General features: G+C 38.4%; 1 protein-coding gene across 1 annotated transcript; it reads right to left on the reverse strand.

Annotated features, from left to right (window-relative positions):
- Positions 1-9,490: 9,490 nt before the first annotated feature.
- Positions 9,491-17,814, reverse strand: LOC139731109 (monocarboxylate transporter 12-like). Its single transcript, XM_071641989.1, has 3 exons — positions 17,532-17,814; positions 10,659-10,799; positions 9,491-10,437 (listed from the first exon to the last, which is right to left on the reverse strand). The coding sequence occupies exons 1-3, from the start codon at positions 17,812-17,814 to the stop codon at positions 9,491-9,493; spliced, it is 1,371 nt and encodes a 456-aa protein (XP_071498090.1).
- Between the last annotated feature and the right edge of the window lie 960 nt (positions 17,815-18,774).

Consider the following 18,774-nt stretch of genomic DNA (forward strand, 5'->3'; position numbering starts at 1 on the left):
CTGTCTCATTTTAGAAGTCCCCTTGCACAAGCGATTGGCAAAAGAGTGTGTCAGAAAAAGTGGGACGGGAAATATGGCTGAGCCCGTTTTCGTTTTGTACACAAGTTGTATGGGATCTTGGAAGAGTGAGGGTGTCGGGAGCGCACGTAAGACCGGTGTCTGCTCCTAATCTCATGAAAATCATTTAGTGTGCGCTAGCAGGTACAGTACTATCTTCTTTAGTACAAAACTTAAGCGTACAATATTCATACTGGGTTCACAGGTAGTAAAGAAGACTAGCGCCTTCCATGTTGACGAAGATTTTTTTTTTTTACCTTATCGTGAACACTTATTGTTGTCAGACCGAACCGTTTCTTGTTGTCAACTAGGTTATGATACATTAAAGGAAACCAAAACCCAAAGAGAAATGTGGATTGAGTGAAAGCAGCAACAGTAGTAGATCACATCAGTGAAAGTTTGAGGAAAATCGGACAATCGATGCAAAAGTTATGAATTTTTAAAGTTTTGGTATTGGAACCGCTGGATGAGGAGACTACTAGAGATTGTGACGTATGTTTGGACAAAAATATGATAAAATATAAAGGGAATTCCACAAAAAAAAATCACTTTTCTAGCATAATGAAAGAAGATTTGACTTACCTTTTTCAGAAAGCAGGGGGAATAATAGCTGCCCTTAACATATTATGTCAGTATCAAATTGATGGAATGACATGTAATTTTCATGAAAAAATACTTTTTGTGGAATTCCCTTTACATTTTCTTTATATAGACCGATTCAGGTTCGTTGATGGCAGCAGACAATTTGTGGCACTGGGCGCAGCCATAAGCTCATTTTGCGGTGTCCCAGCCGGCCCCCCCCCCCTGCTTTCCCCCCACCCCACGGGCAACACGCTTATCGAGCACTTGTAACAAAGGTTCGCGCACTAAAGCAAGCATTCGCGCACTCAGTACGAGACGCCCATTGGCTAAAGCAACCATGCATCAGTTTTTCATTCCGTGCGCGTGAGTGGGGTGGGGGAGTGGGGGGGGGGGGGGGGGGGGGGTGTCGGCTAAGACACCGCAGTAATGGCGCTGCCCATGGCAAAAATACACATAGCCCGTCACAGAATCGGTCTATTGTTGTCCACACATATACATCATAATCTCTAGTAGTCTCCTCATCCAGCGGTTGTAACACCAAAACTTTAAAAATTCATATCTTTCACATCGATTGTCCGATTTTTCCTCAAACTTTCACTGATGTGTTCTATTAATGTTGCTGCTTTCACTCAATCCACATTGCACTTTGGGTTTGGGTTTCCTATAAGCTATTTGAATAAACTCTGAATGTTTGTCGTAGAGAAGAACAGGCACTTACCCCACTTAATTGTTTTGCTGGTGTTGGGATCAGTGCTTCACATCAGATTTGTAGCAAAAAAAAAAAAAAAAAAAAAGGAAAGAAAGAAACAAGACGAAAATTCTGTATTGATAGGGGCACCGAAGATCAAGGTTCTAGGAATGGTGCCATTTTTTTTTTTTTTGTTTGACATGATTGTCATGTTCGTATTAGCCGTATTATTATAATTATTATTATTGTTATGATGATGATTATGATGATGATCATTATTGTTATTGTTGTTGTTGTTCTTCTTATTATTATTATTCTTCTTATTATTATTATCATTAATGTTAATATTGTTATTACTATTATAAATGGAAGTCGATGCCATTTTCACAGATGTTACGTCACTGAAATTATATGTTTTGGTATTTTGTTTATATAAGAGACAAACTGAGATGTAGTGTGTTATATTTTCTGAAAAAAAAACCTGAGAAATGATAACAAATAAGCAACAAAATCATAAATTTTCATTGTACATTTTAATTTCAATTCGTTTCCTGCTTTAAAGAATTTGGGTAACATACATATTGAAATACAGTAAGAAAGATTTTGGTAAACGTAATTTTTTCCACTAAGGGATAAGAATACAAGCAGATTTAATGTATGATTTAGATACAAAACACAGTGAATTGTTTCATTATCTTTTCTATGGCTTGTTTCATGTGCCGTGAAGGGGGGTGGCATACTTATTTTCAGTTGAGATGGGGAATCGGGATTTATCTTTTTGCGAGATAATTAGAAATCCTTTTTATGACATATTTAAGAGCATACAGTTCTAGGATAAATTCAAATATTTGATTTAAAAAAAATGGTTTTGAAATGGCTGAGATATCCAAAACAAAGGTACTAATAAATGATGGAACCCACCTTTCAGTGATAGGACCACTTTGTTTGACTTTGATTTTTGATATATCAGCGATTTTAAAACCAATTTTAATCAAATAAATTTGAATTAGTCTTAGAATTGTATATGCTCTTTAATGCTTCGTAAGGAGTTTTATAATAATCTCGCAAATTGTTAAGACCTGGATCTCTATATCAACCGATACTATTATCATCCCTGTAATGACCTTTGATGGGGTGACAGCTAATTTCTCGACATAAAAGGACTAAAAATCTGTTTTCTAGGATTTACACACAAAAAAATGGTGGGGTGTTAAATAAAATGCTACTGCTAAGTGGGGGAGGGGGATTAATGAAAATCCTGGTTTGATGTTAGGCCTATTGAAACAGATGGCTAAACAAAAAGAGACCATGAAATAACATTACCACGCGCTTCTGTTATCTTTTTCAACTTTACATTGTATTTCAATACAATCATTGTTTGAGCTTGATTATATCCTTAAAAAGCGACAATGTTTATCCATCACTAGATAAATAATAGGTAAATAATGTATTTATCCACTTTTTTCTATTTACAGCTGGAGCATATTTTGTTAACTTAATGGCATAATTGTAAACAGTCCTTGTTTCAATAGGAGAGAAGTGCAAATGTAAAATGAGATATCGATGTTACAGTACAGACACTATTTATTCAGCCATCATAGTGTACCCAGACAATATTTTGACGAACACAATGTTCAGCACATACACACTCCTGTGTTCACACAAATAAGAAAATGCAGACATACATAACAGACGAAATACTGTAGCAAAAATGAACAAAGACCTTAGTCAGGACACAACAAAAATTGAGCAGAACAAGAAGAGATGTATTTTATAACACGGCACTCAATATAGCGGAGAGTTGATAGTACAAAAGATAATAATATGAAGTGTTGTATGTAGAAAGCAAATGTATTCTCTATTTTTATGTAAATGTATAATTTTCTAGGAAATTCCCTTGAAATATTTTGCATGATGAGCTATTTTAAAATTGCGTGAAGAAATGTATTTTGGGTTTCATTTAAGGGGAGATGGAATCTCCTGGATCGTCGCGTGGGTTAGCTATTTTCGTGACTATTTCAGTCAAATAAATGATGAAAATATTTTGGGGAAGTCATTGTTATTGGAATAACCTTTGATCTACCATGTAAACCGTTATTATTTGATATCAAATGTTTTGGTGATGTAACTGTTTTCCCAGATAATGGTATTAACCCTATTGAAATTATTATTTGTTTTTTATAATGTGCAAATGACCATTGATCTGCCGTTGACGTCCTACGACGGCCAACGAAACTAACTATACTAATAATACATAATCAAGAATTTACATTGTACTATGAATGAGAATCCTGCTTATTTCAATATCTTGCAATGTCGGATTATCAGTCCTGCCGTCTATACACGCACTCGTGCCTTGTAGTGACACAATAAACTATAGTACAAGTAAAAATTAAGGTTTATGTATGGTCATAGTTGCCTACACACTTTATAAGAAGCAGTTTCCATGCATTTTTATTGCATAAAGTATATTTCCACTTCGAATCAATTTGCAATACTTCTATGGAATACCTACTGTACTAAACAATAAAACCCCCAACTTATAGCAAACTTTCCTGTAGCAATCATGGCTATTGATAGTAGTTTTGGAAAAGCTTTTTGACTTTTTTTTTCGGGTCATTAAAGAACGATATTAAGATCACTATCTAAAACTTGAACGCTTTTACTTTGGTAGAGTCTGGTCCGAATCGGCGCTCCTGTAGTGTCGTCCTGTCCACCGTGTTTACGTAATAACTTCCTGGCTATCTGCAAACATATCGAAAAGAACCCTGAACACTTTTGCTTATTCACGAATCTGTGTACGGATTTTCACTTGACCGGAAATATCCAAAAAGATGACATCCATATGCAGCTGTGTCAGGAACTCTCTAAAATATATTTCACAAAGCTGCACATAATTAGGCGTGTGGGGAGGGTCAACATTGTCATGCAAAACAGTTTTAAAAGCGTCCGACTGTGTGATGCTTGTACTATGACTCTCGACTACAGGCTCTTTTATGAGTAGACGATTAATTCCAAAAAAGAAAAAAGAAAAAAGAAAAATAATGTAGAAAACTTCAGCCCTCGCTCCAGTCCAAATTCTAACAAACAAAAAACACGTGTGTTATTAATAGTCTCAACGAACGCTTAGACAGTGATAGTAAAGATCAACAAAATCTTCCTTAACGTTACTGTAGCAAGAAATGCTTTCTTGGAATGGTACAATTTTGAATCAACACGGAGTCTGCATCTTAACTTAGAAGATATGCACCAGCAACATTCAAAATACTTCTGGAATTTCTATTTCAAAGGAGGATATTTCACTACATTTCATTTCATTTCATTTCATTTCATTTCATTTTATTCATTTCATTTCCAACAAAAGTATACAATATGACATTTCCATCAAAGAAAGTAAGATAAATATAAATGGAATAAAATGAATTAATTATAAAATAGAAAGTAAAAAAGTAAAATGTAAGTTTTGTATATCCAAGCAAAATTTAAGGAGACTTCCGGATGATTTTCAGATTTTCACATATATGGACAACAGTCTATAAATTGGTTATACTGGGGGCAGATTTTAAAAATTTGTACTGATTGAGATGAGGAATAGGAGTGTTTTCAAAATTTGTAACAAATCACAATGAGCAAGGATGATGACATGGCAGCCTCACAACAAGAATACATGATTTGGGGCTCAATGAAGCAGAACAAAAGAAGAAGGTATGCATAAATTCTACACAGGTGAACTTGTTAAGCAAGTGGTATAGCAATGGCATTACATTGCTACATTTCTGAAATATGTGAGGCTCTATTTCATCATCTTTGCTCAGTGTAATTTGCTCTGGGTTTTCAGAGTATTGATTTCTCTGCTCAAGGACCACGATATATTCCACAGATCTATACATGGAACTGTTGATTTATGTGCTCCATGGTGTGGAATGTTCCTTTAATACAGATTTTTTTTTTCACAATAAAACAAAACATACTTGTATATAGTTTTAAGGAAATGCAAATGCATGGGCAAACTGTAACTGAATCGTATCAAGGAAAATACGTCGAACTGCTAAACAGCCTATAGCTTGTATAGAATGCAGTCCCCTCGTGAGTAGCATTTCAATGAACGCCTTTGGTCAGTTTTACATCTTTGAACATGCAAATGTGATTCTTTAGGGAGAATCAAGATTTGCTGACTGTGGAGACGTCTTCATTGTTGGTTTTGTGTTCCTTCGCTGAAACACTTGGGTAAGCACCTGCAGAATAAAACCGCTGACCCCTGCTGTAAACAGGCAAGCTCCCGTCAAATAGAAACAGGCGCTGTATGAGCCAGTGGAATCAAAAAGTACACCTGGGAAGAAAGAATTAGTGATCAGCATGTGAGTAAATAATATGTCCTTGTCAGACTTTTAAGTCAAATATTCTTGTCTTGACGGTAGGAATTAAGATTATCCTTCCCAGTTTCTTTTCTTTATTAGCAGAAAAAGCCCCATCCACATGTCTATATATAACATATGATATATATATCAGCTGCATTTTCGAGTTGGTTTTCAGAAATTGAGTAAAAAAATAAGAACAGACGACAACTAACAAAACAAAACAAAACAAAGACAGGTTAGATGGAATTCCAATATTTCACACATTTATGGTCGAATGCATGGAGTTGGAAATGCCAATGATTTTATCATCTCCTAACTATCCTGTCGGTTTTGCAAAGAAATATAGTGAAAGTCATATCAAATCGATGATTGAATAACATTAACCCTCTTCCCTACAAACGTTGTCATTTCTTGATAACAACGAGACTGCTATAATGTTCACAAAGGGAAAATTTTTTCACCGTTAGTTTCGTATCACTAATAGGCACTTTTTTTTTTTTTTTTTGCTAGAGATAATGTGACTAATTTTAAATGATGAAGCGTTTAACTAACGATAAAAGTTTTGGTTAAAGATGGGGCTTCATGTCACCAACTTTGTTAGGAGATAATAAGAAACCTCTTTTGAAATATGAAAGAGCATATACATTCTAAGAGGAATTAAAAGTCTATTTCCTAAAAACCGGTTTTGAAATGGCTGTGATGATTATATCCCAAACAAAGAGATAAGGTGAGACTCACCTTTTATTAGGATCGTTATGTGTTACCTTGTTTTTTGATTTCTCAGCCAAACCGATCCGATTTTCATCAAATAAACTTTGAACTCCTGTTAGAATTGTGGGGTCTTTAATATTCCATAAGTGCTCTTTGATTATCTCGCAAAAGGTTAAAAGCTGAATCTCCAATTCAAACAAAGTTATACCATCCTCCTAATACACGTATATCATAGCGTTTAAAATGTAATAAATGTCTTAAGTTCTTCCAACGACTTTGATGAATTCTCTACCAATCCGTTTGCCTGATATTACCCTACTAAATACTTATAGACTTTTATGACGTTTTGAGACATTACACGAGCTTTACACGCCCCATAAACCCCCGAACAACCAAACTGCTTTCTGAAATTATACTCCACAAATGAACATGTTCAAGCGATAACAGGATTTTCAAGCTCACTACTTCCATTCCATCCATGCATAATTCCAATGTTAAAAGAGAAATACCAAGTGAAAAAAAAATTCCTTGCTACAGTGAAATCAATCTAATAGGCAAAAGATTATTTCGTTAATTTGTTAAAATTATTGTGTTCTTTCATAGTAGAAGGTGTAAATATTAGCATGTAGCAATACAAGTGCACTAGGACGCAAATTAATACTGCTATATGTATGGCTATCTGTGCCAGTACGGTGATTATGTGCAAATAATCATTATTATAAAATGGGTTCAAGAATGTAGCCAATTGGAAGCGCTGAAATGAGTCACGTGTGCGTACATTAATTTCTCACTAACATCCACGGCCTGACGTCACAATGTTTACACTAGCAGTGCGCACTCAATCAGTTGTTACAAGTGCGTCACCCGCTACTATACGCGCTGTCAATCCTGTAAACAACTTCTAGTTCGGGCTGCCGGCCGGCCTTTCTTGTGTGCATAACATGTGTGGTGTACGTATATACGTACAGTACTTATATGTGCGGGATTTCCAAGTGCGACGTGCGTAAATGTTTGGGACGAACATCTTCGGACATCGATTCCTGAGCGAGTGCTACATGTAGCTGACTGCAGTGGCGTATCTAGGGAAAACGGCGCCCGGGGCAAGCGCGAAAATTGCGCCCCTAATTTCTGAAAAAGACTATTGTTCAACCCCAACCCCATCCCGGTAGGGACTTTAAGCAAAGTCCACATGATATGCTTTTCAAGCCCTTAAAAGGGGTCTTTTGAGGGTGATTTAAATGTAATGAATTTTGATAAATTTTGGCGAGCGAGCGCAGCGAGCGAGCCGAAAATTTTTGTATTTCAGCTGACAAAACATGGAATTCTTGTCATTTTTTGCTTACCAAATCTTACAATTCTAATCAAGATAGTGACGGCCTTATAGATAACGATTTATCTATACCAACAAACTGAGTACTTTAAAAAATATTCTAAATCAGAGGGGCATTTCATGAAGCATTTTGTCCGACAACTTGTCGGACAAAATTTGCTTTCAGCCAATCAGAAGCAAGGATCAGTAGCTTTTAACAGTTTGTCAGACGAAATATCTGACGAATTGCTTCATGAAATGCCCCCCCCCATGTACGCGCGAATGAGCCGAAATTTGTATATTTCCGCGTCATCATCACGTTTTGTTCTTATCTCCTTTTTAATTTTGATAAATTTTGGCGAGCGAGCGCAGCGAGCGAGCCGAAAATTTTTGTATTTCAGCTTACAAAACATGGAACTCTTGTCATTTTTTGCTTATCAAATCTTACAATTCTAATCAAGATACAATGTATAGTGACGGTCTTATAGATAACAATTTTTACCAACAAACTGAAGACTTGAAAAAATACTCTGAATTAGTACGAGCGAGTGAGCCGAAATTTGTATATTTCCGCGTCATCATCACGTTTTGTTCTTATCTCCTTTTTGTTTTGATAAATTTTGGCGAGCGAGCGCAGCGAGCGAGCCGAAAATTTTTGTATTTCAGCTTACAAAACATGGAACTCTTGTCATTTTTTGCTTATCAAATCTTACAATTCTAATCAAGATATAGTGACGGCCTTATAGATAACGATTTTTACCAACAAACTGAGGGCTTGAAGAAATACTCTAAATTAGTACGAGCGAGTGAGCCGAAATTTGTATATTTCCACGTCATCATTACGTTTTGTTCTTATCTTGTTTGATTTTTTTGGCGCCCCCCCCCCCCGTATGTTCGAAACCGTTCGCGCCTTCTTTTGATCCAATTGGCGATCGCTTCAGAACGAAAGAAATTGCAGCCGCTGCTCAGTGAAACATTTTGCCTGCTAAATATAAAATGACATGTGTGAACACAATAGAAATTGTCATTTTGTCCGCTTCATCATCACATTTTGTTCTTACCTTCTTCTTCTATATAAAATTTAGAGAGCGAGCGCAGCGAGCGAGCCGAAAATTGTATTTCAGCTTACATAACATGGAATTCTTGTGTGAACACAATAAACATTGTCATTTTGTCCGAGTCATCGTTATGTTTTGTTTTTATCTTTTTTTTGATTTGGTTTTCTGCCCCCCCCCCCCCCTTCCGGTGAGTTTCTTCTTCTTCTTCTTCTTTTCTTTTTTCTTTTTTTTTCTTTTTTTCTTCGTTTTTTTTTTCTTCTTCTTCGTTTTTTTTTTCTTCTTCTTCGTTTTTTTTTGCGCCCCCAAGGAGTGGCGCCCGCCTTGCCCCCCCCCCTAGATACGCCACTGGCTGACTGGTATTGACCCACAAAGGTACGTGAAATATGCTGTTAGGTTTCGACCCATTCTATAAAACAAATGATGCACAGGATTATTTCGTGGCGTTAGTGGAGATGCAGCTCACTCTCGGTTATTTACAATGTAGTGCAACATGCACTCGGCTTCGCCTCGTGCATGTTTCACAATTGTAAATACCCTCGAGTACGCTACATCTCCACTAACGCACTCTATCCTGTGCATTATTTGTATACTATCACCATGATTTCCTATGTCATCATTATAGTTAATATATCCGTATCTGCATAATAAAACAAGTTTGTCAAATCAGCTATCTTATCATTCTGATGTGCACTATGTCTTCTGAACATCAAAGGGCGAAAACACCACGTTATATACCTTGAACATAGACGCATAACACCTGTCCGATTCCCTGGAAAAAGGCCTGTAATGCAAGTACATTCGGTAGCTCCTCTCGGGATGTGACAGACTTCGTCAGTGGTGGAGCAAGGGCCAACGCAGTACCCGCTGCGGTGCCAAATATGGCACCAAATGTAGCAAACGCCGCAAAGGACGAGAAAATGGCTATAACAAAATTTCCAGCAAACGCCAACGTAGCTGAAATCCCAAAGAGCGTCGGGGGTGAAAGTATGTCATAATCCAAGAGGAATCCATGGGAAAGTCTCGCTACCAACATACACACTCCACTGATGGTGAAGATGTACGATGCTTTCAGTTCACCGACACCGGACGCAAGGGCATAGCTGGTGACGTATGTGTAGGTCGGAAAGTAGCCGCAACCCAGGAAAAATACCGTAATACAGAGTACTAGAACTCTTGGGTTTTTAACAAGTATAGTAAATCCTACCAGGTCGAAGAAAGCTTTGGTAAATCTGCAACAGGACGCAACGGGAGTATGTTCCTTACTGTCAGTATGATTTTGAGTACATGTGGTTTGCTTCTTGTCTTCTTTTTGGATCGATAGTTGCGGGGCGAACTGTGTTTCTTCGCAGATAGGCACCCCGCTGCTGACTGTTGCTACGGACCAGCGACTCTCTTCTTGGGTGTTGGGAGATTCCCGGCGATGCCCACTCTTCCACCAAGACAGTGGCCGTATCACCATAGCGGTTACACAGAAATGAGCTACCATTCCTGCAAAGATCAGGACTGCGCCCCGCCAAGTAAAAATGTTGATGAGCGTCGTTGTCAAGAGTGGACCTACCATGACTCCCACGCTGGCGCCGCTGGAGGCGAAACCGTTGGCCAAACCGTGCCAGCGGTCGAAATAGATCCCAACGGCAATAACACATCCCTGGTCAGCAAGCCCATACGATATGCCTGCCGTAAGAATGAGAAAAACATGTTATCAGCTTCCCTTTTGTTATGATCTAAAACACTTAATGTTCATTTCCAAGCTTTGTTGTTAGACAACATAAGAAGTATTGAAAACGGAACCCTTTATTGACATGACAATTAAGTCAAATAAAATCCCGATGATACTCCCTCTCAGTCCTTTGAAAATGCTCTAAAGAAGGGGAATAAAGATACGGAACGCTCACCTGATACAACGCTACATGAAATGATGTGCCACAGCCTTGAAGCGAAGGACAAGCAGATGAGGGACAACACACCCAGGACACCTGCAATGAAGATTAGCGGACGACAGCCCAGTGTGCGGTTGAGAGCTCCTGCTATCGGACCTGTTGATAATCGGTACATAGAAAAAAAGTGGATTTATGTTCAAAAAACTGTTCAAATTCATTTTGCATTGAATAGAATGTGATTTTAGTCAAAATATAAGGAAGAAAAGTCATGTGCTAGTAAACATTTAGCAATGATATCATTACCGTGTAAAATGGATGTCACTTCAAAGATGAAATTTGGATATTTGTGTTGTATATTACAGAGGGGGAAAAGTCGCACTTTATTCAGTGTATGTGCGACTTGGTGGAAGCCACCTCGGACATCACACCTTCGCTATGTTGAAATACACGCACTTTAGTCAGAGTCTAACCGCGTCCAAGTTTACACAAGTGGCTTTATCCACTATGTTCGTTCTGACTCGTATGTATTAAAAAAGAAGTATTGCCATCCGAGCCATAGAAATAGTAGAATTTCACTGAGTGCTCTCAGTGTTCTCTAGGAGAGGATAACTACCTATTCCAGGACCTGCTTTCCGTATTAATATACCATGAATGCTGCTCCTCTAGGTACTTGTCCAGGAACAGTCCCCATACCATTCTTCTACATATTATCATTTGCAAAGACTTGTATAAAGGATATTCAAAACGCAGCAATAGACCTCACTTTTGTCATTTACAAGATAAAGCATTTTGTCCAACCGTGTCAGAATTCTGCAGACCTATATTTCCACAGGAAATGATCATACTACTGAATAAAAACAAATTATGGTGATACAGCTAAACAGTAGACTGAATATTACATGCGACAGCGCTTTATTATAACAGATGCGGACAGATCTGCGAACAGTGAATGACAAGCTATCTGCGCAATCTGCCAATCATTTTCATTTGCTCTTTCCGACTGTAATTCAATCGAAATTTTTCTACGTAACCAAGCTTTCAGATATATCATGAGTCCTTTCATTGCCCTACTGGTATCAAGCTGAAACTCAATGAAGAAGACCAAAAAACAACTAACAACAGAGTTTCTTATTCTTTTCTCCCAACACCATCTTGTGCTCGTACAGGACATCAAACTTGCTGTTGGTACAACACTCATCTCTGCCTCTGGTCATCCAGGAGTTGTCTTTTCCTCCGATGCAAATTATTAGCACTCATGTTACCACAGATCTGCAAGTTAGCTAACAACATCAGAATCTCTGGAAGATCAGACAATTCATTGATACTTCTCCTTGTCACACAGCAGTCCTAGCATTGGTCTACCTCGACTTGACAAATGTAATGCTCTTCTTGGCGGAATTATTCAGGCTGATGCGGAGAGTGCCGAATGCTACCTCTAGACTTGTGTTACATGTTTGTTCACGTTCTCATGTCATGCCTCTCATTATGTTAACTCCACTAGCTCCCAGTCAAGGAAAGAATATCCCTCAAGCTTCTCCTACCAGTCTACAAAGTAGTCAACAACAGGACTCCAGTGTACGATGGAGAGTGTCTGGTACGACACTCACTCTAGGCGCACTCGTCTTTCACCGTCAGTCACCTTCATCAAACCGTGCACCAACAAGTTTACTATAGCTGGCGACGCAGCTTTCTCCTCTTCTACACCTATGCTGTGGAAAAGGCTCTCTCCTCTAACTGAAATCATCACCAACACTGGATCACTTCAAACAAAATAATATGAAGGTCTCCTCATTCTGAAATCCCTATCCCTGCCTATGTATGCAGTGGTCACGTACTGTAATTGCCTATTTTGTTTCCCCCTACATTGCCGACAAGAATGAGATCATTCTCATAGCATCTTGTATCCAGTGGAAAGGTCGCTATAAGCATATCAATTATTGTTATCGTCAATAACATTATCTTTATGGTTAGCATTATCATATTTATTACTTTCATTCGTTTATCTTAGCTTATTGATTGCTCATGAAAGGTCTACAGAAATCAAGAACATCTCATTAATTCTCTTGCCGAAGACGAGATGTCGAATGATGATGATCCTGAATGTCCTTAGCCTTTACAAATGGGTACAGAGCCGCGGCGACGGGCTCGTGAACACTTCACTCGCTGGAGTCAGCTTGACTATAACCAGATTTGCGGCGCGGACATCTGAGACGACGCTTGAGCTGGAAGTCCTCCTCTTCCCTGCGCCGTGTTTAAATGCACATGGTCCCGGTGGTTTAGTCGGATGCGTACGCGGGCGCATGACACAAGTTTCCAGAGACCTATGCCATCGACTAGCTCCTCCTTGGCGCTTACGCTTTGACCCATTTCCCCGAGTCCGAAGAAGTCCGATCCACTGTCATGACTGTAGTCAGTGGCAGAGCTACCAAGTCTCACGCATTCTGAATGAGACTCAAGCATTTAGGGGCCATCTTACGATCTCACGCATGGCATCCATTTTTCTCACGCATTGGGCAAAGTCTGCAGCTTGGACCTATAATTAAAGGGCATAGCCCAAAGGATTAAAGTGATACAGCTGTAGTTGCGATTGAAGGTATATTTCCCTTTTGTCTTTCAAAATAAGTAAAAATAATCACTTAAGAATGCACGTCATGATCGCACCATAAGAGATACAAATTGAAAAAGCTCCCTACCGTGGAAGGGGCAAAAAACCCATCCCACCCTCGCTCGTGCGCACATTGGCGCGCCGAGATGCCGAGTCATGAAAATCTCACTCATAAGATTTGTTTGAACTTGGCATCCCTGCAGTGGTTCGATCAAAGTTCGGCTCATGATTCGGCTGAGGGGGGTGACAGCTTTTGATAGCAAACTTCTTTTGTAATGTCATACTAAGAAGCACATCAACACGGTTCCTGGCATCACTACAGACTGCGTGATGAACAGAGAAGACTTTCGGCGTGTTTCTACAGAACTCCAAATTCTGGGTCCATAATCGGATTCTATCCGATAGAAGAGCCTGCAGAAACGCACCAGTATCGGTTTCTTTCAGATTCCAAAAAAATACCGATGAGCGTAACCGTCTCCTGACGTACGACTGTAGTTCCTTCCGGGTCAGTTGTCCTGTTTCAGCGCTGTGGAAACAAGCCGGGTTCAATAATCCGATATACAAGTAGCTATAGCTGTTAGGAGGTCGCGGTATGTCCTGTATGTATTGTCTGAAGTCACCATTGGCGTCATTGTGCTTCATCAGAAACAGTGCTAAACTAGACTGCAAAAACACCCTTGATCGGCAAATTTACCAGCCGTCATGATGACTGTTTATTTACCCACAATGCACTAAACCAACTTTCCAGACATCCGGTCACAACTGCATACAGGCGTATAAAAGTATAGAATCGGATTCTATCCGATGATACACTTTCTGTGAAAACAACTCGGGTCTGCGTTAGCGCAGTTATACGCTTTTGCAAATTCTAGATCTATCGGATTTTCTATAGAAACACGCCGAACGAAACAATGTTACCTAGCAACTATTACACCTACGTGCTTTACTCTTGATGACAGCTCAAGTTCGGCAAATTGACGCAACCTATAAAAAATAAAATGGCGCTCCCATATTGTGATCGGTGCATGCTAGCTCTCTACGAAGTGAATTGTGCGGACGTAAACATGGCCCAGAACGCGTAGCTATAAATCGATCGACTTTGATACGCAATTCTGCGCATGCTCAGAATAGGTCTTTTCACATCTGAACGTCCCCGTCGTGAAAATCTGCTCCCTATACATTGACAGTCCAAGCCCGTTGTAATGCAAAAATTGTTTGTTTTGCTACAGCAAACAGGAGTACAACATGCCGGAATAGACAAGATAAATATAAAGACAACCCACGACTCAAATTCAGTGGTCAGAATATAACAATTTAACAAAATACGGCAGTGAAAGCCATCTGCTCAACTGACTGATTGAAAAACGAGCAAACGAAAACGAGCAAATTCAAATTCAGTGGTCAGAATATAACACGTTACAAAATATGACAATGAACACCATCTGCTGAACTGACTGATTAACGAACGAACGAGGATTTCACAGAGAGAAAGAATCAGTCAACTGGAGATGAAACGACTTTCAAAGAGATCAATATTCTATGAAAGTCATTCTATGGCCAGACTCGGATGTCTAACACTAATAAGTCAACGCAACAAATCGTCTGCCCGTCACTTCCCACAAAGAATACGCTCTAAAAAAATTGAACAACTTAATTCGACGAAACAACAAATGACAAGTTGCCAATATTGACATATTATGTATAAAAAAGACGGGTACGCAATCAATCATTCCGTACCGGTTACCGCAAATTTAACATATGCAACCGTGGCAACAGTGACTTATTATCCGATTCTTAAGACTTGACCATATAGTGCCGTATGGCTCAAATTTGGCACGTCATTGCTCGTTTAATTGCTGATCACATGCATCTCAAGGGACGTTTACGTTGTTTTTCGGGGACAAGGCTTGAGAAGATTCCCTCATTCAAGATAAACAACATGAGGATGGATTATATACATCTAAGGTCATAAGTGTTCGAAAAAGTCTGTGATTTCTAGCTGGACTTATTTTGTTTTATCTTCATATAAACACTTTGTTATGTGTGTGTTCCTTACGTATGGAAGTAACTCAAATGACAATCCTTATTTTAAAAAAAAAATGATATTAATCCGACGCAGTGCGAAAATGATGCACACTTACATGACAACAATGATGCACAATCATAAATGTAGGATCATGCGATGCCTCTGGTTTATGACACGCATCGTGGCTGCATACCTGTCCACTCATACGCATTCCCTTCAATATGAAACACTCTGTTACATAATCATCATGTTCTGGTTCTGTTAAAATCAATTCTTTTCGGCATAGAAACCAAATATAATACATCAGCCGTTTCAGAGACGCATCAATTTCAGGTCACGTTGCCATTTTACCATTGTGTGATTCTCGTATGACATACAAATACTATAGTTGTCTATAGAGGTGTGGAGAATCTATATTCGCAAAAACAACTACTGGATACCAACGTGACAAAATAAAGAGCAGAAAAGAAAGAAAAAAATACTCGCTTTACTCAAAAGAATCAATAGGACATGAACCATTCTTGCACTTTTTATTTCCTGTCCAGTTAAAGAGAAGCACGGGATTTCTATTACCGGAAAAATCCAAGCTCATGTGTAAAATCAATCCGTAAAACTGAAAGGTCGTTTGTATGTAAAATCAATCCGTACTAAAGGTCATCTGTAAAATCAAGCAAAAGTCCAGTTGTTTCCATTGTTCGCGAAGTCCACACTGAGTTACATTCCCCAAACTAACTTTTGCCCCCCCCCCCCCACAAAAAAAAAAAATGATTATCTCAAACATATGCCGTGCATCCCAACAAAGGTAGACACAATCAATGTGGGCGTTGCTTATGATTTTTTTTCTTTTGTTGGAGGGGGGGGGGGGGGGGAGCGGAGGGGCTTTCTCCACGTTAGGGCTACCGGCCTTTGGCACGTTAAAGGGATGGTATAGTATTATAGTAGAGATCAGCAGTGAATTTTTAACTGTTTGCGAGATACTAAAAGCAAAACAAAACAAAACAAAACACACACACATACGGAATATTTCAGAGCACACCACCCTATGAGGATTTCAAAGCCTATTAATTTGATGAAAATCGGGTTTGGAGTGGCTGAGATATTCAATAACAAGGTTAAACAAAGCAATTCTAATAAAATGTGGGTCCCATCTTTTGTCATATTACTTTGTTCTGGATATCGCAATCATTTCAATAGCAATTGTCATAAAATAAACATTGAATTCCACTAGGAATTACATGCTCTTTCATATTTAGTTGAATTTTCTTTTATTTCCTCGGGCTTTTTAAAGACTTTTTTTTTTTTACACGACTCAATATTCGCAAAAGTTAAATTGTTATTATGATATTGTTTAAGTTTATTTATAAAACTTGATAATACTATGATCTGTTAACGCATTTTTCTTCATAAACATCCGGACACCGTTCAAAATCACCATTTAAGGCTAAATTACATTCTTAGTACATTCTTCCACGTGGCTATTTGTGGTTTCATGGTATCAGAAACTTAAAATAATGGTGATGACATCAGGGAAGAACTGGCAAATGATCGAAAATATGTAGTATTAATAAAATGTATCAATAACTCATGGAAAGAATGTGGCAATTCTGGTTGGTTTGTGTATACATGAACGAAACAAAAAAAAACAAAAAAAAAAACCAAACATGTGATATAGTCTCTAGTTTAGTAAGAAATTTATAACTAATTTTAAGATTCTTATAAGTCAGACAGCAAAGATTTAAATGACTTTTAAAACCTAAATCACCAAATTTCATGAAATCAGTATAAAAATTTTCCAGTGAATACGCTTATTTTTTCTTTCGATTCTTCAGTGTTTTAGAAGTAGCCATGATGCAAAATAAGAGCCAAATATATATTCTGGTTGGATTCGAACCAACTACCTCCTGATTGCTAGACCACTGTAGACGGGTGTCGTATCCAGCTAGACTAGCGAGCATTTATTGCCCATTAGCCAGTAGTGGGTACTGCGTATCTGCAGTTCTCTCTAGCAATAAGTAGATCGTTGGTTCGAGTCGAACCCGAGTGTCCATGATTCTTTCTTTTATGACTTACCACTTAAACACTGAATAACTGGTAATTATTTACGTCGATTAAGGTTTATTTGTCATCAGTTGCAATAAAAAATAACTCGACGCTAGATTATACTATTTTTTAAATAAGTAGGCCTATGCGCAGTACACGTAGCCAAATTCTCTCTATCTTTAAAAGCTAGATACCAATGAAGAATATTCACACATACCAGCACAGTAGCGAAGCGACGTGATAATGGAGTACGACCAGGCCAGCTGAGAGGTTGGGAATCCAAGTTGACCCGCCCACTCCCCGATGAGCACAGACATCGCAACGATCTGGCTGGTCAAAACTGTCCGTGTCACGAAAACAGCTATTAAAACGACCACAGCCCAGCGGCCATCCACTGGACTTCTGTTTCGTTTCGACTTTGATCTCTCATCTACCTGCGTCGTATTATCTTCGACACCAGTCATTTCATTGGAGTTTGTAACTCTTTTGGGATCAGCCATGTTCTTATTCCTGTACGTTGAATCGTTCAATGAATCCCTGAAAATCAGGAGTGAAATTTACAGACATCAATGATCATTTTCATAGAATATCGGGATGTAGATGTGAACTAGAAATGTCGCTATATGGCGACTGGTATAATGCCTCTGCCATATCGTATGGTTCCCCGAATACAGTAAGTCTATACAGTATGTCCCAGAAAAAAAATTACAATCAGATTTTCACATTGATAACACCCAATATGACTAAATTGTATAAATGCTTAAAAATATAACATCTTAGCTCTATTTTGCAGAAAACCCCATTCGATTTGGTTAAGCGGTCACAGAGAAATGTGGATTGTTGAAAAGCATGTCATGAGTCTGATTCTTCCAAGTTTAGCACTTCGATGATCTTGTGTGTGAATACAATAGACAGAACTTGGAGGGAAGAGATTCCCGACATCCTCTACAAAATTCCTCATTTCTCTTTGACCACTGAAGCAAACAGAATGGATTTTTTCTGTAAGATGAGAGCAATGAGATATAGGTTCAAACCCTGAATTTTTATTTAGATTGAATAAATATTTTTAAAGATATCATTGCGGAGGGTTCCGTTGTAATTCTTTTTGGGACATATACGGTATAGTATGTCTTGACAGCGTGAGACGACAGGTTCACATCATTGGCAAAAAAAGGAGAAAAAATGACAAAAAAATGAAATGACGTATGTTTGAACATTTGGCACCAGAAAAAAAAAAAACAAAAAAAAAACATGTATTGAGTGTTTACATTTCTTGACTTTGGTGTCGTTTGGAGGGCTAATCAGTACTTTCAGAAAACAGGTACTCGGGTATTTGAGCTTTTTCACTAGATCTTTGACCCTTTTCCTTTGATCACTAACTGGCAACATCCAATTTTCACGACAAGACTGAACTATTTTCAAAATACAGGAAAAACTGTGACATTTCACATTTTTTTTTA

Source organism: Diadema antillarum, unplaced genomic scaffold (genome assembly GCF_040938485.1).
Source record: "Diadema antillarum isolate AM-2024a unplaced genomic scaffold, OU_Dant_1.0 seq00000357_RagTag, whole genome shotgun sequence".
Classification (NCBI taxonomy): Eukaryota; Metazoa; Echinodermata; class Echinoidea; order Diadematoida; family Diadematidae; genus Diadema; species Diadema antillarum.